Source organism: Oculina patagonica, chromosome 7 (assembly GCF_052425735.1).
Source record: "Oculina patagonica isolate OP01 chromosome 7, crgOcupat, whole genome shotgun sequence".
Classification (NCBI taxonomy): domain Eukaryota; kingdom Metazoa; phylum Cnidaria; class Anthozoa; order Scleractinia; family Oculinidae; genus Oculina; species Oculina patagonica.
In genome coordinates this window covers 29,437,153-29,460,510 of record NC_135764.1, presented here as the reverse complement: position 1 = coordinate 29,460,510, position 23,358 = coordinate 29,437,153, and the positions used below count along the sequence as shown (strand labels likewise).

Below are 23,358 nucleotides of genomic sequence, written 5' to 3'. Positions count from 1 at the left end.
CTATATCCATCAATAGAACTATTGATTGCATTGTTCAACATTAAAAAGGTGACCATCGTTTGTTGTCAATTAACATTAAAATTGATTAATTTTGTTCCTAGTGGCCAGTTCAAGTAGCCGCATTGTAATAACTTTTTTTTCTCTTAATTCTTGGCTGCAAAAATACCCATACCTCTGAAAAATCCCCTTTCTCTGCTGCAGAAATGGCATTTTGTGCAATGTAGTTTCTGAGAATAAACCTGAGAGAAATAAAATAAGAGTTGAGATGAGGATAGAAATATTATCTTGGCAAACATCTTTTTTGATTATTTCTAAATCAGTTCTAGTCAATAACAGTGAAGCTATAGGCTTTTACCAGTGAGAATGAGGTTAAAAGTCAAAAACTATGCCAGATAACCATGGTGCAGATTGAGGTGGTGTTGACTCCTATCCGAGAAGAGCAAGGAATCAAAGTGAATGCCACAGAACCCACACGGACCACTAGTAAAAAATAATTCTATTATGGACATTATATAACCTTTGATTTTGTTTTTGTTCAAATGGAAATTTCTAATCTGAGAGTGATCAAGGGATATATAATATAATGTCTTGGTAAAATTTGTACCAAAAAAAGGCAAAATTGAAAAAAAACCCACTACATTACTATTATTGATTAAAAATTACTATAATTATTAATTAATTAAAAACATCACAGCAGTGACGAGGCTCTAAAAAATCTTGCATATGAGACGATGGAGGCAAGACGCCAAAGACGTGTATATAACCTGAGTAGTTCATAGGTGTATTACTGGCAAAGTGCCCCAAATTTCAAAAACTATTTTACTTTTAATAGAGATGTGGCACTGAGACCAACAAGGCAGGCTGATCTTTTACATCTGCCAAAAAAAGTCTTTTTTAGTATTCAGGTTGCCAAATTTATAACTGTTTTCAAAAAAAATGTAATTTTCAAATCTTTCGATTTTATACACATGCAACATAATTTTAGCTTAAATGTTAGTATCCTTATATATTTTAATATTTTCAACTTCCATTTTAGGTACACTGTAAGGCTTTTTGTGACTTTTTACATTTTACTAGGGCCTCTATTGACAACAGTATTAATTGTAAAAGCTGATGGAGTCACCCTGTTGAAATAAAGGCTAACTACTAATTTACACCAATGACACAACTGAAGTCAGTTTTCTGGATCTACCTTGGATTATTGGATTTCATCACTTCAACCCGCTCCTTGTTTGCCTATAGAGTACAAAACAAAATGTGTGACTACTCAGCTATTTCAAGTTGTTTGAATTTATCAATACAATTGAAACAATACTTAAAACAGCAAAATTACATGTAATATGTTGATTCATACTTTCTCATTGTCTTGTTCATCTTTAATATCCAGATTTAGACGCAATCTGAAAGTTTGTAAAATGAAATACTGTCAAAATAATTATCTTCATAATGATCTCATATAGTTCAATCACAACTTCCAAAATGATTGGCAAGTGCTAGTTAAATAAGTCATTCTTATATCCACATTATTTCAGTTAACCTTGTGCTTTTTTACCAGGACCTTAAAGGACCCTAGTCAGCCACGCCTTTCTTTTTTGTTTACTTACGAGAATTTCGGCAATATATTTTTTGCGGAGCTTGTCTTAAGGAAAGAGATCAATGCGAAACTGCCAAAAGTAATTTCAATTAACAGACTTCTAGTGCAATAAGATTTCGCTTCACCATATATGTATACAGTTTTCATAATTTCGATGGCATGAAAAATGGCGGGGCTGACTAGAGTCCTTTAAGTTCAACTGATAAATTTCACTCCAAACAAACAAAACAATGATAGAACAAAAACTAGTAAACTAGAAGTTCTCAATGAGAAGTGAAGTGCTGCCATAACAATAAATATTTTCTGATAGAGAGATAACAAAAGGTTGCAGATGAAGTATACCGGTAAGTAATACCACAATCTTGAAGATCAAAATTCCCATGCGTCTCAATTAATACAACTAGTATTAAGTTTGTATTAATGTCTCTGTTCCGCATCAAAATATCTTATGTAATAAATCAAAGCACACAACACAAAGTTTGGCGTAATGGGGGACACATACCCTGCGGTTGGCGTGACAAGTGACTAAAATTGCGTGACCTTTTAAAGCCTCACTTGTCTCCCCAGGACTACGCTGACAGGCAGAACAAGAGTATTGGCAGGTCGATACATATCGTGTGCCCTTAAAAGCCTCACTTATCTCCCCAGCACCATAAGCTAGTGCTGGATCGGACAAGAGTATTGGCAGGCAAAAAAATAACAAACACAAGCAAAAACAAAGCCAAAAGGCTTGGGGGAAGTCGCTACCAAGACTTAACCGAGAACCGCATAAGGGGAAGTGTCCCAAATTTATTGTAACAAAAACAAGAAGTCTCCCACAAAAAGGGCTGGGAGGGTGGGAAAAAACTTACAACGATTGAAACGAAATAACTGTGATACCATTACAATGCTACCACGAGGAGAATGAAGTGTTACATCAAAGGTATAAACTTAAACAGACACATGAGGTACAATGTACAACCAATAGTAAAATACGTACTGTAAAGCAACTAGGCATCACGAGATAACATTGTGAAACATTGAAGGCCTTAGCCAACCGCATTAAGCGAAAGAAATAAAAATGAGACAGTGTTGCAACACAGTAGAATTACATTGCCAGCATGCATGCATTGTTGACCTTGACTGACTGTAATGTGTAGTACGTCACGATCCATTAACTGCGTTTTACAGTTTGTTATTGTAAAACTTTCTCAAATTTCAATCCGATTAATGCAAATTTTTCAAGGTTTTACACAACGCCGCTTCCATTATGTAAACTACAAATTACAAATACAAAATAAAACTAAAAGGTCGGCCAAATTTTATTTAAATAAGCACGGTACATTTGCTTTTAGAAGCAAGCGACTTTCGATTTCCTTGCATGACTGTTGCGTGCGGGAACACATGCATGCATTATGTTTTTCCAGATGCTCACGGAAAGCAACAAAGCTAAATGTCCAAATTATTGAATCCAGTTTCAAGAAATCAACTAAACGATTATAAAGCAAATCAACGTTTGAAGTTCTCTAGGGTTAGTTTATTCCATTTTGAACTCCAAAAATGTGTTTCTTATTTACAAGAGGGGATAAACATCGTCCTGAATTCACCATTCAAGACGCCATTAAACTTTTCTTTAACACGGAGCACATGTGAATTTCATCAATTATAAGGGGACTGCTGATTGGCTGGCTCGTATTTTAAAGGGGAATGCTGATTGGCTGAATCATGATTCGATAGAATGAACAAACAAACAAAACTTTTCAAATGTTCTCAAGAATATGAAGGCTGCCTATCGGCAGCAAAAATAAGCACCGATAATTTTAAAAAGCATTTGTGGCAGTTAAAGCTGACCTGACAGGAAAAGCAAACGCACAAGGATAAATGAGGATTTCTTTTCAACAGCGAAATGTCTGAATTTAGATGGCAGAGAAAATGGTGAAGGCTGACTAGGATCCTTTAAATGCTACAAAAAAATCATATATTTTAATTCAGCTTTAAAAAGTTCTTCCATGGATTAGAAATTAGCTGTTTTATAATTTTCATTATTCTTATCATGCGTCACCTGATTAACAATAAGAGAAGAAAGTTTAAGATCTACAAATTACACTGTCTCATAAAACAGTATTTTTATCAGCTTTGATGAACAAATATTAATTTTAAAAAATTACTATATAATTATTATTAACTATAACTAATCAGATGTCATTTTCTGCACCTATATTTCTCGATCCAATCTTTCCACAGCTGTCTGTCTTTGGCTTTCTTTTCCTCTGGTTTCAACTCCTACAATACACAAAAATATACATAAAAATGCACAAACTTTTGCAGGTCAATCTGATAAGAATTTGACAGTCAACTTAAATTTAATAATGTTTATGCACATAATGACTCTCGGAACTATTAAAGGAAGTTATCACATTTATTTGATTAAGCCCTGTGGTGTTTTAATATTAAATTTTCTGTGATTTGAGTGCAGCGTTTATTTCAGGGCAGCATTTAGACAAGGGGGTGGGGGGGGGGGGAGGGGTGCGTTTATTTAAAATTCAATTTATCTCTTGCTAACAATAGTATGGTGTAACTGAACATTTGAATTTTAAAAACAGGAAATATTTAAGTGCTTGACTAAAAAGTCATTTTTAAAATCTCAAAACATTGTTACAATCATGGAAAATATTTTTGAGACTTGCTCAAAGTTGATTATTACTGGGGCGATTTATTCAAGGGCAGCATTCATTAATATTTCTTTCCTAATGTGTGGGGTTTATTCAAGGGAGGCGTTTAATCGAGTAAATAGGGTGGTTGTTAAAATTAACTGAAAGCTGAGAGAGGGACATTATCTTACATTCATCTGCTGAACTTTCTCCCTCCTCTCCAGTTCCTTCTGAATCAGAGATGCTCCACTTCCAAGTTGTGCCAGGAGATTGGGACTAGTCTGAAGTAACATCATCAGCATCTGGAACTCTCTAATGTGCGACAAGATGTAGTGACATCAAAAAACAGCAGAATCTCTACCGACAGCCTCCTCCTTAAAGGGCCCGTTTACACAGACAATTAATAATTTTCTGTCCCGCAACTCAAGGCAATTTTTGTTGTACCGAAGTTGCATCACAGGGCTCAAAATAACGGCCGGTCAAAGGACAATGTCCGGCCAAAATGACGATTTGTCCGGACAAAATTTTGGTTCGGCTGTCATTTTGACCGGTCACGTACTCGGCTTTCAAATAAATAACACACAAAAAAAAAATTTATTCGCAGTATTTCTTGAAATTTTACAGTAAAATTATAAAATATCATAGCAGCTTGCAGTCACAAATTTGTAGAATACAGATGAGACGGTCACGCTCTGCAGATTTGTTAGCGGTTTCCTTAAATAAAACAGGAAACATCCACGTCTGTAAAATAATACGCTAAACAGACAACAATGAACATCGCATCACTCGTTAGTGGACGGGCTTCTCTATTGTAGGCGACGTTGAAAACTTGGAGAGATCCATGATTTTTGAAATGCGTAGGCTTTCTCGCTAATCTCTTGGCAGTCTTGAAGAAAGAGAACTTTTAAAAGAGGGCATCTTATAGGAAGCTCGATGAACAACGAGTCCGTAACTTTGCAGTGACTCAAATCCAAATAGCGCACTCGGCAAGCACCCAATCTTCAAAGTTTGAGTGAAGTCTGGAACGACTTCTTTCTTATGACCGATCCATGGTGCAATAAAAACATAAATTCTCTTGCATCGGCTTAAGATGGAGCAAAGGTTTCACCATTTCAGATAACAGCATTCACTTAGGAGTATTTCTCGTGTCCCCGGATACCATATTTTCGCAGGACATCTGGCGTAACTTTCCTTTGGAAGTCAAACGGTCGACCTTTTTCCAAACGGTGGTACAATGGATGATTTCATACCACTTTTTACATACTATGGCTAGGGTGCAGATTCGCTCAGCATCTGGGAGATAACTAAAGATTATCGCTAGGATTGAATCGGGAAGATGAGTGGTCATTAAATAATGTAAAACTATGCAGAGTTACGAAACATTACAGCTACTGATCATTTTGTTTTATGTAGAGGAGAAAACAGAAGAAATGGAAATTCAAAAAGCGAACATAAAAAAATTTAGCGATCAAAACATTTAAGCTTATACTCTTTAACAACAAGTGTTTTAGCTTATGAGGCGAAATTTTTGGCAGAATAGGCTATTGCTTCAAAGTAAATACTCAATATTTTGACCGGTCAGAAACGAGACATGACCGAGCAAAAATTGATTTGGCTGGTCAACATGACCGGTCAGTATCCAAAAATTATTTTGAGCCCTGCATCAAGTCAAGTTTCGAACAGGTTCGAAACTCCTGCAATATCGCGGCGATAGTTTAGGCACATGCAAACTTGCAGCGATTTCATGGCGATTTTATCGCCGCAATATCGCAGGAGACTTCATGCAACTTCGGCACAACAAAAATTGCCTGTGTAAACAGGCCTTACCAGTATATTTAGACCACCAAGACTTTTCTTCCCTTAACCATATGCAATTGCATACATTTCTTACTGAATCCTCCTGATACAATATCCAGCCATCTATAAAAGCCAGATCTTATTGTCACAACCACCTGCCTAGCTAACCACACTCTAAAGGTAAGGTAAGGTCCGCATACCATGACCCATACTGCTGGAGCATATCTTGGTCTCTGTAGCATAAAGCATCAGTTTCTACTTCTGTTTCCAAAGTGATAACCTTTGTAGAGAGAATCTACCTAGTAAGTACCCAAAAACAGAAATTAAGGAAAAACTAAAATAATGCACCTTGCTCCAAGGAAAGGCTTTGTGGCTTTCTTCAAGTCATCCACTGTTTGACACTGGGACACCAGGTAGTCTAAAACATTTTCATCACTATAAAAAGGAAAGTAGCAGCACTTGAGTCAACACTGGTATCAAATTAGTCCCAGAATAAATACAGTGATTACTTGTCTTGATAAATTAACAAATTCTCCCAGCTAGTGCTGTTAGTAGCATATGGCGAACAGTAAGGAGAACTCATTTTCAAGCAACAGCGAAGCACGCAAGTGATGTCAAGACTTGGAAAAGACTCAGACAAACAAACCGGAATGGCCTACGATCTGTGCTTTCTTCACTATTGATCGAATAAGTCGCCTGGCTAAAACCCTTTTCTGAAACGAGAACTTCACCTACATTCCCCCTATTTTCTCAGAACATGCTAATGTTGTCTGAGTCTCATGGGGGGTCCTAAACTATGCAATCAATTTTACGGACCTTGGAAGCTTTGCTTTTTTTGTACCTGTCATTTCCAGAACAGCCACTTTGCAAGGAAATCGTGTAAAGGCATCTGAAGCAATTTGTAAAATCAGCACCTGGATGAAAAAAAAAATCCAATGAATTTTAACTATTAAAATCTAAATATAACAATTATTTATTGATAGTTTTGATTGAAAATAGCATGAGTTGTAATATTTAAACAAAAATATTTCAACCTGTCTTGTGCATGGTTTCCAAAAGGCTTTTGACAAGATCTCTAAAAGGCAAAAAGTGCACAAAGTTGTATGTCAGTGGTTTGATTTTGTTGGACAGAGAACACACAGTGATGTTACCTGCGATCAGGTTTTCTTTTTTTTTCACGACTCCTCCACCGCGAGAAAAATAACGCCTGAACGCAGGTTAACAGTGATGTAGAAGGAATATATAACAATAACTAAATAAAGAAACTGTTAAATTTTCTACGTACTCGTCTTCTGGTAATTGCTTCTTCAACAAGCCAAGCTGAAAGGAATAAAATATTTCCATGAATTGAATTAAAATAGGCATTTTATTTATGCTTCATTGTTAAAAAATTGTACATTGCACTGGCTTCACTGTTAATGTCCTACCTTGAGACGCATTTTCTCCACGTAGGCTTGCTGATACTCCATGTCATAGCTAAGGTTAAAATTCTGTAGTTAATAATATTGTTGCCAAAGACAGTTGACATAGTAAAATTTTAACAATCTATGATTGACCACAATCATGTGAGGGCTGTAGTGAGAGAACACATGTATCAGCCCTTAGTTTTGACATTGTGCAGTTCCAGAAAATATCACATACCCACCCCATAGAAGGTCAATGGAAATTCTGAGGAGGTGGCGGGTCTCAAAAGCTAAAATGTTCAAGGAGGGTCGAACAGGGCGGGTCTCTGGCACAGTTCACGGGTAGAAAAAATAATGAATTACTGATCACGGAGATCAAAATTTCATTTTCCCGAATCACGAAAAATAAGCGTGTAACATTCTCTTTTATCCTGCTCTTTCGTAAAGAAAAGTGGCAAATTTGAAAAAGCAAAATTGAGAAAGTCAAAAGAAAGGCTGCATATTGCATACATTTTTCATTCGTGCTAGTTTCTGCTGCCTCACATTGGATGTTTTCAGTCTTCATAAATCTTCCGGAGGTCTCGTGACTCAAAATCATGTGAAATAAAGTGGTTAAATCACGAATATCGGTTATTAATTGAAGTTCTTCATGGGTCATAAAAAACCTTTGGATTACGGATCATGAGGAATAATTTATTATTAAATTCACGTTTCACGGAAAATTAAATCAGCTAACCACGCATCACGAGAATACCCCTGTGCGACCCTCTTCAAGGAAGAAAGAGGGGTGGGGGGATTCAAACCAATGGACATTTTCTACAGGAACACGTTAACAAACTTAGCTCTAGCAAGCTTGGTTTAAAAGCAAGTTATACACATCATTTTCTGTAAAATCTACCGGTAAATATAATTATTATGACTGACAATAATATTACTTTAACATCAAAATTTGTCAATTCTGATTGGCTTGTTTTAGTTTTTGGTGCAAAACAAGTAAAAATATCCTATATGTCCTGGAGTTCAGACTTTATATTCTCTCTGACTTTATATTAAATAATTTCTATATTGAAAACAAAATAAAGTACAATCAGTTCTTCAGTTCAATCTGCATTTAAAATCAAAATTTAATGCACAATTTTTTGTTTTAATTTGTGTTGTTTTGGTTTTACAGACTGTTACATTGTGTCCAGCTTAGGGACAACAGACCCCAGGGGGGGTACTTGCAGTATACATGACGGGGAGGTCCGACGTATTTTTTTGGGTTGAAAATTTACACCCTCGGTATTTTTTTGGGTCGAGAGATCTGTTCATGAATGTATTTTTTTAGCTCTTAAAGTCTGTTTGATTGAATAAATCAGTATCAAGGTGCTAGGTCTTTTTTTAGCTCTGTATTTTTTTAGCTCTTAAAGTCTGTTTGATTGAATAAATCAGTATCAAGGTGCTAGGTCTTGTACTTTTTGGGATAGAAAATTTTGTTGATCCAGGTATTTTTTTGGGTGTAAAATTTCAGGCTCATGTATTTTTTTGAGTTCGCAATATGAAGCTCCGTCGGACACCCCCCCCCCCCGTCATGTATACTGCAAGTACCCCCCTGGGCAACAGACCACTGATTCTACAGAACAGTACTTACACCTCTTCAACAGCAGCTTGTGATCTGTCCAAAGGAAGCACATCGCTGATGGCCTCTGCTAACTTGATCAAATTCCACTTGCAGATCTCAGGCTGAGCCTCGTAACAATATCTGGCTTGATCATCTGTCATCAGAAATTTAAAAATTAATTAATTAATTTTTTAGCCAGATGTCTTCTATCTCCCCCCCCCCCCCCCCGCCACAAGATATACTGATAATCTTTTTCCCCAGACATAATTCATACTGATGATGCAGTCAGTCCTTCAGAGACAGATATCTTGTTGTTTCCTTCATGTGTGGGGGGATGGGGGGGGGGGGGGGCAGGTGGGGTATGGGAGGCAGGAAAAGAGAGTGCAGGTAGCAGCCTAGATTCCTAAGGTTGAAACATTGCAAATATTTTGCAATAAATTAGCACAAAGAGGCAGGATCTACTAAGGTAACGGCAAGTACCGTCAGTAAAACGTACAGGAAGAAGGGGGTTCAGACCCTGCTCTCCCCCCCCCCCACTTTCATAGGAAATCACAACTGAGCAGAAGTCAGTCATTACACAGAACTCTTAACTTGTCATCGCTATGGAATTTTTGGGCTAATCACAGACATCTCCCTTGTACACGAAGATGTCAGAAGGGAGAAAATAACTCACTGATAAATTAATGAACAAAATATTTAGTCTGGTTAAAAATTTTACCTGAAGCATTACAAACATGGCCAGGATCATAATGATCCAAGAAACCAAACGGACCATAATCAATTGTCAAGCCAAGGATACTCATGTTATCTGTGTTCAGCACCCTGCGGAGAAAATGAATCATTGCTGCAGCAAACAAAAAAATATAACAACTAAAATTAAAGTAAGTAAAAATAAAAAATCAAACTGCACAAAATATCTCAAACACAAATTTTTTTATTGCAGCTGCAAATTTTTTTCTTGATTCAAGTATTTCACTTACTACCGAATTAGGTAGACTGTTTTTTCGGAGCCGCACAAAACAGTTGCCGTTGCCGACAAAGACGTGTGTTTTGGGTCACGTGGGTTACAGCTGTCAAATGAAAAGGTAAACGTACGTGAGCACATTCCTTTGCTCGTTGTATAACCTGCGATCAGGCGTTAGTCATTCGACCGTTAATTCATTCACCGGAGACTAGACATGTCTGAGGTTTTATGCAAATTCAGGTCGTGTCACGTAATTGTAATGAGTGCTGTTTTGGGATCATTCTCTGTTGTTAAACATCGTCATACATTAAACATGCTTATTTAAGTGAAAAATAATTGCTCAGAGACTGTTGATGTCGTCTCCAAACAGAAATGCATCCAAAAACTGCACATATTACGATTGCATGCACAATCTTTGATTGCATTAAAAGCACAGACATTCAATTCCCCAGGGACCAGGACAACCACCCCGACGCACGTTCAAATTTTGGCCCGTTACAGATCGACCAATCAGAAGTGTTTTCATTGTTTCAACGAGCTCTAAGGAATGTGCTCACGTGCGTTTACCTTTTCATTTGACAGCTGTAACCCACGTGACCCAAAACACACGTACACACATAGACGGTGGTGGTTTTGGCACAAATCGCGACAACTCGCTCGGCTCGCTCCTTGTCGAGATTAGTGACCAAAACCACCACCGTCTATGTGTGCAAAAATCGCGAGAGGCACCCAAAATCTCTGCGGCTTGAGCGCTCACAAATCTCAAGCTGCCTTGCTGTGCCAGAATCATTTTTTCAATTGAACAAATATTTTTCTTTGGTATATACAACAGATGGCTGCCGCAAGATATTCGTCAGAAGTTTTGCAAGCTATGATGGAGGAAAACCTCCGTGAATTTCAAAGAAATCCACAAAGAAACGAAATTTTTTTACTGGCCCAATCCGATTTTAATGAATGGCTACGCGTGTGGAAAATTGCCATACCAGAGGGTGGCCGTGCCAGCAAAGACCTTTTTGTCTTTCAAAAGAAAAAAAAAGGAAAGTTTGTTAATTTGGTAAGGAATGAAATAAGAGATTTGAAAAGCGTAAAAGTAAGCTTTGGGTTGCAAATAAAGTTCACAAAAGAAAATTTTGAGACTGGTGTAACACAAGAGATGAAGCATTATTTTAAAGAAAGAGAACCGCACGTTTTTAACGAAAATAATAAACAACAGATAATACAAGAGTTCGAAAGATTTATTGAAAGAGCAAAGGGCCAAATTGAGGCTTGGTCAGAGCGCGGCTCAGGCTGGGTTATTGAAAGAATAACCGAAGCGTACGTAAATGTTGCACGCTATCAGCCATTGCGCGGAGGAACTTACTTACCTCTCCCAGCCAATCTGGCAAAAAAGAAAGCAATAATCAACGTGCAAAACAGGGATAACGAATGTTTGAAGTGGGCTTTGAGAGCTGCACTTTTTCCTCCAAGGTACGGAAAAAACCTTCAAAGGCCAAGCAAATATCCGGTCAACGATGGAATTAACTACAGAGGCATCGATTTCCCCACACCTGTAAAACAGATTGACAAACTCGAGAGGCAAAACAGCAACCTCGCAATAAATGTGTTCGGCTGGGAAGACAATCGTGTGATTGTGCACAGAATAAGCAAAAAAGAAAAAACAATTCCTCGTATAAACCTTATATTAATAGAGTCAGGATTAATTCAGCATTACTGTTTTGTAAAAAGAGGAAGCGCTCTGCTTTTTGATCAGACAAAAAATGCAACCAAAAAACACTTTTGCATGTTGTGCTTGACCGGTTTTACAAGAGCGGACTTGCTCGAGAACCACGAAAAATATTGCAATGGCATGAACGGCAGGCCGACAAGGATCGAGATGCCGGAAGAGGGGAAAAACACCCTTTCTTTCCAAAATCATCACAAACAGATGAGAGCACCATATGTGATATATGCCGACTTTGAGGCTTTGGTCAAAAAGATTTCAGGCTGTGGGCGTGGTGCAGAGATCAAGCAAAAAAGCTACACCGAGAAGACAGAACAGCACGAGGCATGTGGTTTTGCTTATACAGTTGTAAGGAGTGATGGCAGAAATAAACGACCAGTGGTTTACAGAGGTGAAAATGCTGTTGAAGTGTTTTTGAAGCAACTTTTAAATGAAGAAAATTTAATACGAAAGAGTTTGGCAACACCAAAGCCACTTGTTATGACGGCAAAAGATTGGGAAAAACACAAAAATGCAACTGATTGCCACATTTGCACCAAAAGTTTGATAAAAGATCTCTTTTTTGACTCATTACCTGTTTGGGACCATGACACAGGCCGTTATTGCGGCCAAAGCCACAAATGTTGTTATTACGCGGCACTCAAAAAAATAAATTTTGTTGGACCAAAAAGAGAAAGAAAAGAAAAAAACAAAATAGACCAATGGATTGCAAACAATCAGGAAAAATGTTTGTTTTGCGCAGAACCTTTGATGAAGCAAAACTTTAAAGACTCTGTCAAAGATCATTGCCACATAACAGGAAAGTACCGCGGAGCCGCGCACAACGCGTGCAACCTGAAAATGCGAATAAAACCAAAAACAGACCAAATACCAGTTGTATTTCACAACCTGAGGGGCTATGATGCTCACCATTTAATGCAAGCGATGTCGAAGCTGTCGAAAGAGACAAAAAAAGAGATAAAATGTGTCGCAAACAACATGGAGAAATACATTACATTTTCATTTGGTGGTCTGCGTTTTATTGACAGCTTAAACTTTCTACAAGGAAGCCTTGATTCACTTGTAAGTGCGACACCAAATGAGTCATTAAATATAACAAAATCTCTTACTTCACAAAATTTTGAACTTCTTTTCAAAAAGGGGATCTATCCGTACGAGTACATGGACTCATGGGATAGATTTAGCGAAACAAGTTTGCCTGAAAAAGAAAAGTTTTACAGCAAACTTAACGACGATCATATAACAGACGAAGAGTACGATCACGCAAAGAGGGTATGGGAAGCTTTTGGTTGCAAAACGCTGGGCGACTACCACGACCTGTACGTTAAAACAGACGTAGCTTTGTTGGCAGACGTTTTCGAAAACTTTAGAAAAATCTGCCTTGAGCAGTACGGGTTGGATCCTGCGAATTATTTTACTTCGCCTGGCCTTTCTTGGGACGCACTCTTGAAAAAGACAGGCGTGCAGCTTGAGCTCCTTACAGACTCAGAAATGCATCTCTTTGTCGAAAGGGGAATAAGAGGAGGGATTTCGATGGTAAGCAGAAGATACGCAAAGGCTAACAATCCATATGTTGAAGGCTTCGATCCGAGCAAGCCAAAAAAATACATTATGTACCTCGATGCAAACAACCTTTACGGGTGGGCAATGAGCAAGCCGCTTCCAAAAAGTGGTTTTAAATGGAAAAGAGTAATGCCGGCTGAAAAAGAAATCATGAGGAAAAAGGAGTTTGCAAAAACTGGCTGGATATTGGAGGTAGACCTCGAATACCCTGCAGAACTTCACGAAGAGCACAATAGCTACCCATTAGCTCCTGAGAAAAAGAAAATAAATAAGGACTTGTTTTCACCTTACCAAAAGAAATTGATAAAAAACCTCGATCTTGACCTACCAGACAGCGAAAAGCTTGTTTTAACTCTTGAAGACAAAACTAATTATGTTGTGCATTATCGAAACTTGCAGTTTTATTTGAAACAAGGAATGAAACTCAAAAAAGTGCACAGGGTTTTGGAGTTCGAACAGGAATGTTGGATGGAGCCGTACATAAAGATGAACACAGAATTTAGGAAAAAAGCAAAAAACGACTTTGAAAAAAACTTTTACAAGCTAATGAATAACTCAGTTTTCGGAAAAACAATGGAAAACCTGCGTAACCGTGTTGACATAAAAATAGCGCGAAGCGACGAAACGAACAAAATAAGAAAACTGGTTGCCAGTCCATTGTACTCAAGACACGTTCTGTTTTCAAACGATCTGGTCGGAATAGACATGCGGAAAAGCAGACTTTTTCTCAATAAACCTGTCTACACAGGTATGACTATCCTTGACGTAAGCAAGACTTTGATGTATGACTTTTTTTACAACGAAATGAAAATGGAGTACGGGCAGCGCTGCGAGCTTTTGTATACAGACACTGACAGCCTTCTTCTGGAGATTGAAACAGAGGATATTTACGAAGATATTTATCAAAACGAAACTCTATATGACACAAGCGACTACCCAAAAGAGCACTCACTTCATTCATACGAAAACAAAAAGGTCTTGGGAAAAATGAAAGACGAATGCGCAGGAACACCAATTTCAGAGTGTGTCTGTTTGAGGCCAAAAATGTATTCAATACTGACAGAAGACCAAAAAAAAATAAAGAAAGCTAAAGGAGTAAAAAAGTGTGTGGTAAAAAAGAAAATCTTGCACGAAAATTATTTAGAAACGCTTTTTGGAACAAAGCAGTTATGGCATGGAATGAACATACTTAGAAGCGAGGGTCATGAGATTTATGGAATGCATCTCAACAAAGTCTCGCTGTCGCCTTTTGACTCAAAGCGATGGATAGCGGATGATGGGATACATACAAATGCTTACGGGTATAAGTTTTGGGAAACAAAGCCTACATAAACATAACGTTTAGAGCTTTTCTGGTGGTAACTGTGTATTTGGAGGAATAATAAGCAATTCTTCACGCACAAAGCCGCGCTTTGGACCATCGTGCAAGTAATAAAGCACTGGCTGATCAGGTTTAGTAACAGACCTTTCGATGCTGTAGACTTTTAATGACCAAATCGGATCTGTTGCCCTTTTTACGCCGCCTTCTAGCTCGCCAGGTTGGAAGAGATAGCGCACATTAACGAGAGAGGGGAGTTTTTTTTTCTTTCAAGCCAACAGGTCTTGTATATTTTGAGGACGGCTTGGACGAAACAGCCTTTTCTTTGATTGCAGCAGCAGGTTTCTTGCCAGTAAGACTGGTTACTTCGTTGTTCAGAGCGGTAACAACTTCGGGAAGCCTTTTTACCCACGCTGTCGACCGCTGGCCAGATGGCAGGTTCATCTCGACACCGTACTGATAACCAAACAGGCGCCCTGCCAGTGTTTGATTAAAACGTTCAACAATAGCTTGATCTCTGTGGATATTAACACGCCCGCGTCTAATATAGGTTTTGTGATTTTCCATTTCTTTGGTAACAGCTCCCATGAATTCGCGACCAGGGTCAACTTGAAGCATCTGTGGCCATTTTAGTGCACTTCGCCTGTAAATTGTCTGAAAACCTTTTGCAACCTCAGTTGAATCTTTGGAGGTCAAAGGCTCGGCCTCTTTGTAACGGCTGGCAACGTCGACAACAGTCAGAGCGTATTTGTAAACTTTTTGCCCTCGCGGCAGTTTGTCGTGTGGCAGAAAAAGAAGGTCCGCCTGGTGGACCGCGTTAGGGGTAGAAACATCGAATTTTGGGCGAGGAACGTATCGTGGTGCCGGAAGGTAGATCTGCCAAAGGGCCTGCTTAACTAGCCACTTTTTTGCGGCATCTTCGGAAACCTTGGCAGCCTCGGCTAATTTTTTTATCGCTGCAATTCCCTTCCAGTAGCCCTGGGGGCTATAGTAGACTTTCGAGATCTTTGCATCCATGCGTATACTAGAAAAAAAAGAAACGTTTAAAGAAACCGAAAGGCAGCGTACCCAAGTGCAAGCGCGCCAGCGCCAACGAACATCAGTTCACCTTGTTTCTGCTGCTCGCTTGGCTGATAAAAATCAGAGAACTTGGGCTCTTTCGGAGGAATCATTTGTTTGTCAGGATGTGCCTGGTTGTAGAGTTTGAAAGCGTAGTCAGTGTTTGTGAAGTTCTGTTTGGCCTGCTCTTTTATTTCCGCGTTGGTTTCGATCCAGTCGAGAAGCTTCGTGCGGTCGCGAGAGTATTTCGCGTAAGCTGCCTGGTAAGCCTCGAGAGCTTTGTCGTGTCTTTCTTTTTCTTTTAAAGCGGCGTCATCTCCGCCACCCAAAGCTCGAGCAAGGTAGTTGCCGCCAATGAAAGCAGCAGCGTTCAAGATAGCTCCGCCAGCCATAATCGCTACGCTTGCCATTGTGTGTCTTTGTTCTTATATTATGCGAATTTTTTTTAATTGGTGGGGAGGATTTTCTGGTCCTCGAGATACTGTTTAAGTGCAACGCTGCCAGCCATGACGGCTGTGAACTTAACATAGTTTATAAAACTGCCACTTGGGTCGGATGTAAAGTTTTCTTTTACAACTTTTTTTGCAGCCCAGCCGATTCCGGCGGCAAGGCCAGTGAGAGTCGCGGCATCCATGAGTGTTTTTAAGAGTTTGTTGTCAGACATGGTGTTTGTTATAAAATAAAAATAAATATTTAAATTGAAAAATAATTTTATGAATTCTTTTAATCTCATCAAAGAGTTCTAATAAAAAAAAAAGTTAATTGCTGAAGTCAGAAAGTAAAACAGAAATCACTTTCTTAAAAACTTTCGCTGGTCAAACCAACATCATCAACCGCAGAATTAAAGATTTTTTGCATTTCAGCAAACACCGCACATTTTGCTTGTTCGATCATCTCTTTTCTTTTTTCTTCATTTTCTATTTTTTCAAACTCTTTTACAAGCATTCTTAAATCCCAATACCACCTGTTTAAACTTTCTACAGATTTTTCAGCAATTTTATGAAAATATTTTAATTTTTCTGGTTCCAGCCGGTTTAAATAGGCTTTTCCCTCATTCAAAGCAGCTGTTACTCGTACCTCATCTTTTTCAAAGCAATTTGAAAGCATAGAAAGCACAAAAAAGTTTCCAAAATCCATTGGGTCAGACATAGTGTATGAACTTGTTGTGGTCATAGTATTTCGTTTACTTAAAAATAGCAAATGTTTAAATGAAATTTATTTAATAATTTTTTTAATCCATTGGACGGATTCCTCTTTTTGAGCCATTTTGGCTTGTTGGTTGCGGAATTCTAGAGCCCGTTTGGCGCGTGTCTGAAGAACGCGTTGCAACCCTTCCAATACTTTCTGCTGTAACTGGTGTGTCATCAGTTATAAGAGTTGGTGGAGCTTTTAATGTTGGACTTCTTTTTTCGTTTATAAAGGCTTTTATGTCTTCACGTTTCACATAAGTTGTAACGATTGCAACGCCGATACCAAGCAAAGATATCCATTGATTTGTGGTGAGACCGCTTGATTGCGGCTGAGGCTCGGTCGGAGCTGGTTCCACGGGCGTGCCCGAAGGGCTCGAAGTTACACTTCGCTTAGCAGATGCAGATTTCTTTTCCTTTTCTTTTGCAATTATTGCAGCAGCCTCGACAGCAGCTTTTTTCTGTGCTTCACGAGCCTGTTTTGTTTTTTCAGCTGCAAGCTTGCCAGCAGCAACTCGCTTTGGATTTTTGGCAGGCTTTGTTGCTGGAGTTGTTGAAGTAACTTGTTTCTGTTCTTCTTGAGCGATCGGAGTTTGTTCGAGCTCGGCCATTTATAATAAAAAAAAATAATATTTAAATAGAAAATTGCTCAGCAAGATTTTTTGCTAAGCAATTGCTAAGCATTGTTCAGTAATTACTTAGCATTTTCTTAGCATTGCTCAGAAAAATCTTCAGTAGTGTTTGTGTCCGCATCTTTGGAAGCACCTTTGGTTTCGCACAGCGAAGTGTGCGACTTTGTAGGGACCCCTTGGGTCCCCGCGCCAGGCGCGGCTTCGTTTAAAACAATGTGCTTTGTTGTGATGAGCGCAGCATTTGCAACGGCAAGAAAGCGGCCGCATTTCAAAGCCAGACCGCCTGCCAAAGTGGACAGCTCTTTACTGATAATGTAGTCGTTTTTGAGTTCCTTTTGATAATCATTGACGTCCTTGATATTTACGGCCTTACCAACGACTTTGGTAACAAGAAAAATAAAGCTGTCAATCAAGCTGTCGGTTGTTTTGGATCCAACGTATGCCTCATATCTCTTTAAGTACTTTTCAACTTCTTTATCTGTCAAGCGCTTCACCTGCTCGTGTGTCAGTTGCACACCGATTGCTTCTTTGGCTTTTCCTGTTGAAACAAGGATTGCAAGCTGTTCACGCAAAGCAGGAATGTCAGGGCCTTGAATGAGTGCCATAGCGCTTTCTGTACTTTCTGGTTCAGCTCCTAGCAGTTCCATTACGGAAGCTAATTCTTGTTCACTTGCAGTGCCCTTGACGCTCTCGGGAGGAGAAGTTGCGAACGGGTCAGCCATTTATTACTCTAAAAAATATGTTCAATAAAAAAATTTTGTGCCGTAAGGGTGGCGATGAGAAATGACAAGATGCGAAAACTTATTTTTTTTTAGCTTTAAAATGATTTCTTTGTAATCCTCATTGGCAAGTTCGCCAGCGTAATCCTCAAAGATTGCCTTCGTGGTCTTGGCAGAGGGGGTGTAAAAGAAAACGATTGCCGCAACATTTTCGCGGAATGAGGATGTTATGCTTGTCAATTTTTGAGTTAACACCCATACGCTCAAACCTGCGTGGCGAGCAGAGAAAGCAAGATTCACCAACTCCCCTGTTCTTCCTTTTACATCTTTCGAAGCAGCACAGTCGTCGAGGATGATAAGCGTGTTCGTTCCCTCAAAAAGAAATCTTGAAAGCCTTAACAAAGATTCAACCTCGTGCTGCTCGCAAATTAAAACAAAAAATCGAAGATCTTCCTCAGCAAAGCGATAATAAGTCTTGTTGTGCGCGAACGTCGGGCAGATGAGCACGATGTAGTCAAACTTGCCTCGGAAAGGGCCACAAAGCTGATTGACCACGTATCTTGTTTTTCCTGAGTTCGTTGGTCCCACAATGAGGGCGTTGAAGGGTATATTGGCAGGATCCATCTTCGTTCGTATATTATAAAAGCACAGATTCTAACTGCCTGCCAATTATATTAATTTGGGCGTCGCTGATTACGTAAATGTGGCAGTTCAAATTACCTGAGCCGCTTGCTTTCCTCTCTAGCTCAAGCTGGACACCGTCCTTTGTGTTCACAAGGCGCGTGCCGCTTCCGTGCATCGAGTGGTCAGCCATGGAACGCAGATCAATAAGAAGGCCAAACTTGTCTTCTGTGTAAAACTTTTGCAGAGTCATGTGCTGCGTTTTATTTTTTTCTTTCATGTAGAATCTTTTAACTTCTCCCCAAATGTCCATTCCTTCGATGCCGTTGTTGTACAGCATGTTTGGCGAGCCGTTGACAGTGATGCTTACTTTTGTAAGGTCCGGGTTAATGTACTTTTCCGAGCTCCTTGCACCTTTGTTATATTGCTCAATAAATAGGAGCAAGATACCTTTCATGGACCTCCTCTGCGGGTTGACCCTTAGATTCAGACGTGTGTCGGAGCCTTTTGCAAAAGTCGTCACTTTATCACGCTGGATGTGGTCGTAAGCGAACTCTTTGCCGCCCGAATAAGCGCTGAACGCTTCATCTGCAATTTCCTTGCTTCTTATCATCTCGTACTCCAGCTGGATGTTTGTCAACTTGTATTTTAGTTTTGTTGTATCTGAGCCTCTGACCACATGTTCGGCTGCCGCGAGCTTCAGTTCGAACACAAGATCGTTGTATAGTGCCTGAGGATAAAATGCCCCATGGTCAGTTAAAATCTGGTGATCCAGACGGATGCGGTATTTATTTCCATATATCTCATTCAGCTTTTTTTTCTGCGTCCACACCTGAAGTTTTCTTATCGCCAGCATTTGAGCGAATTTTGTTGAGGTCCTCGCTCTGAATGCCCTCTGGCACCCTGTCGTCGCGCTCCTCCTGCGAAAGGAAAAAGTCCTCAAATATTTTGTAGATGTCATAGCCAACCGTGTCCTGCACGACGGTGCCTTCGTACTTTACAACAAACTTGTCGACCAGAGCTCGGCTGACGTTGTCAACCAGAAAGTTGTTGGCATGGCCTCCGCTCAAGTCGATGTTGAAGCGCAGCGCCAGCGAGCCAGGCACAATGACCTCGTTTTCGTTCAGCTTGGGCACTGAAACATACAACGTTTCCTCTGGATTGGCTTCTGTGCGGTCAAAAGTGATTCGTTTTACCGCGCGCTCGGCTTTCAGTGCGCCGAGTATTTTCTCTGTGCGTCCCGGTCGAAGGTTTTCTTGAACAGCAGCCATCTCTCGATTGGTTTTATTGTTAAATTGAAAAGTTTAATTTGAAAATATATATATATAAATTAAGCGATGGCAACAGGTGGTGGTGATTTTGGATTCGAGGACCCTGATTTGGACCAAGATCTTGACCATGATAACGATGATGAAGAGGAACAAGAGGTCGACACAACCCGACCATTTCAGCCCGGGGAGGCATCCACACCCTACCATGGGGGTGAACAACATGAAATGCAAACGATGCAGCACGAACAGAGCGGGCTGCCTGATACCTCCTACGAAGAAACACCTTTGCTTGAAAGAACCCCTTCGATAAGTGATCTTCAAAAAGAAAGTTTTTTGCGGCAAAAACTTAAAAAAGCTGTAGACACGATAAAAGGCAAATTCCCCAAAGCAAATTTTGAAAACATTAGAATTAGAAGAGGCACTGGGAAAAATGAGGGGAAAATTGTTGCTATAGGAACTAAAAAAGGCGAGTACAAGATTCTAAAAGATAATGAGTCAGGCTTCATGAAAAACTTTTTAGACAGCTTCAAAGATGAACTTGGGCCGTCAGCTGAAGATCTTATTGCTCAAGACAATGAGAGCATAAGAGATGAACGCCAAAGATTAAGAGAAGCTGAAAAACAACTTCAAGAGGCCCAAAAAATCGCATCAGAAAGAGAAAAAGCTGCTCAAGAAGTACAAGATCTCAGAATAAGAATCGAGCGAACCCAAGCCAAGATTGATCAACTTGGGTCAAATGTTGAAAATGAATCACAATTGCGTGAGCAACGGCAACTTTTGAAAAACTATAAAACGGATTTTGAAAACGCAAAAAAAGAAGTTTCTGCTCTTGAAAAACAAGCAAAGCAGAAGGCAAAAGAACAAACACGAGTCGGCCAACTAAGGGCAAGCCTCGCTGCCAAAGAGAGCGAAAGAAACACTTTGCAAGAAAGGCTCAACGACACAAGAGCTTTGGAGGATCTAAAAGAGAAAGAAGCCGAGCTGAAGCGCCAAAACGAGGAAGATCAGGCTGTTATAGAGGATGAGAATGCCTCCCCCACTGACAAACAAGCCGCGGAAGAAAGAGTTGCGGAAAGAACCGAGGAACTTGGACGCTTGCAAACGCAGATTGCCGAAAGAGAAAGAGCGCTTCCACTTCGTGAGAGGATCAAAGAGATCTTCAAAAAACATGGCGTGACATTAACAGCAATACTTCTGGCTGCTGGTGTCACGATTGGTTCTGTTATTGGAGCCATTACAAACGCGTTGAAGGCAACCGGCAAAGCGTTGGGGAAAGGCCTAAGTGATATTGGCTCAAAGGTAGCATCAGCTCTGCCTGGTCTCATTGGCTCGATTGCGAAATTTCTTTTCAAAACGGCTGGTCAAGTAATTGGATTTCTTGCAGAGCACACCTGGCTGCTTATCCTTGCTGTGGTTGCTTTTCTTGTTGAAAAATACATCAAAAAGAGACGTTAGCGCATAAGGGTGTAGAGCAAAGCTGCTGCTCCAACCGCGCCAACAGCGACAGTTGCTTTGTTTATTTCGTGTGAATCATTGGCTACGGCCTTCGTAGGTTTAGCGCTTTGCGCGTTGCTAGCTTGTGTTTCAGCAGCGCTTGCTGCAGGTGCCTGATTTTTTTTTGCTGTGGCGCTCTTGTGTATAGGATTTGAAGGGTGGCTGTTTGGTGGGTTGATTTTTGATTTTCCTCCCGCCATCAGTTTAAGAGCTGCTTTTTTTGTAGCTTTATTAACCTCATCATTCACTCCTAATTTCATCCCAACAACAGCCTGCTTAAGCTGGTTATTGTAGCCAACAACGCTTTCTGTGTTTATCACCATTCGAGCGGGCATAAGCCAGGCACCTGGGCAGACTGCAAGGTTAAGCCGAACCTTAGCCTCGTCGATGGCGAGTTGGTATCTTTGGACCGACTTTGCCAGATCAGGTTGCCTTATAGCGTCTTCAACCAACACGAGGAACTCACTTTGCGCTTCCTTTGCACGGCCGCCTGTGCCAAGTATGCTACTTCGAACGTTCACCTGCGAACCCAGAATACAGTAGACAAAAGCCTCTATCGACTGGTTTACTCTCGACAAACCTGCCTGAGTAAGCCCTTCAGTGCCGTTAGGACAAAACCAGTCTGCCTGTGCATATGCAGCGTCGTCTGGCTCGATGTATTGAATCAAGTTACCTTTGCTTGCAGTTCCACCTTCATCCGAAAATTTATCGTAATCGGGGTATTTTGCTCCAGTTTTTTGTATACCATGCCCTGATATCCAGATATAAACGTTACCAAGTCCGTGGTTTGCGCCTGTTGTGAAACGGAAATCGCTTGACGGGTCGACACCGAACTCAGCGCATATTCTTTTGTAAGAAGCCACGTCGTACTTGTTGTCAAACTGGCTAAACGTTGGGTCGCCAGGCAAGGCGCTTACGCTCTGAATCCCCCCCATCTGAAACAATATTCGCCTTATCGTGAAATAAACGTGAAAAAGGTAAAAATTTCGCACAATCGGTGGCAAGCTAAGAGATGAGTGTTCTTCATCGAAAATTTCTCGGCTTACCCCACTGCCTGTTGTCGCACACCAAACAGCAAAGTTAAGTTGCTGAGGCCAGTAGCCCATATTTTGGCTAGCAAGCCACCTTTTTGACTCTTTTCCTGATGTATGCTTCAGTTTTGTTTTTTGAAAAATCTCTCTTAATTTCGTTGTGAAATATTGGTCTGGTGTGACGTAGATGTTTATTTGGCTGTTAAATATTTTTTTCAAACTTGGTGCGGCTTCGTGAAATCCAACAGCTGGAATTGGCAAAGATGAGCCTTTTGCGCCGCTTGGTGACAGCTGTTGTGGAAAACCGCCTGAAATTTGATTCACCCCCAGTGCTTTTTTCATCTCTGGGCTCCAATATTTGCTGTCAGAGCCAAAAACATTTATCAAATGGCCTTGCCCTGCCTTGTAATAAATGTCTGCCGTTGCTGTGTGGTTGTACGCGAACTCAACCTGTGCAACAAATTTTGTTCGGTCAGCGTTTGGATATTTTGCAAGAAAAGGTTTCCATGCATTGTCTTTTGCCGCTTCAGAAATTTTAGTTGCTTCTGGGGTTTTCATCCACTTCATAAAATCTCTTTCTTTGGAATCAAGAAAAATTGATTGAGAAATGTCATCAGCTCTCGGAATAGGCGGCGCCATTTTATATTAAAGATTTATTTTTCAAAAGATAATTATAAAGATGGTTGTGCTCACAATCGACGCGAGTTCCAACGGGGAAGCTGTTTACTTTGACCAGCCAATTGAAAAACCAAGGT

General features: G+C 40.0%; 1 protein-coding gene across 1 annotated transcript in view; it reads right to left on the bottom strand.

Annotated features, from left to right (window-relative positions):
- LOC144661712 (protein adenylyltransferase SelO, mitochondrial-like) overlaps positions 1–23,358 on the bottom strand; it is a 37,795-nt gene that overhangs the window by 2,890 nt on the left and 11,547 nt on the right. Inside the window, exons 7-18 of the mRNA XM_078522524.1 lie at positions 9,743–9,846; positions 9,055–9,178; positions 7,449–7,497; positions 7,307–7,341; positions 7,056–7,096; positions 6,863–6,935; positions 6,370–6,456; positions 4,416–4,536; positions 3,789–3,856; positions 1,355–1,400; positions 1,193–1,236; positions 173–239 (exon numbers count right to left, since the gene is read on the bottom strand). Of these exons, the coding sequence (XP_078378650.1) occupies positions 173–239; positions 1,193–1,236; positions 1,355–1,400; positions 3,789–3,856; positions 4,416–4,536; positions 6,370–6,456; positions 6,863–6,935; positions 7,056–7,096; positions 7,307–7,341; positions 7,449–7,497; positions 9,055–9,178; positions 9,743–9,846 (859 nt within the window). The remainder of the gene's footprint in view (positions 1–172; positions 240–1,192; positions 1,237–1,354; positions 1,401–3,788; positions 3,857–4,415; positions 4,537–6,369; positions 6,457–6,862; positions 6,936–7,055; positions 7,097–7,306; positions 7,342–7,448; positions 7,498–9,054; positions 9,179–9,742; positions 9,847–23,358) is intronic.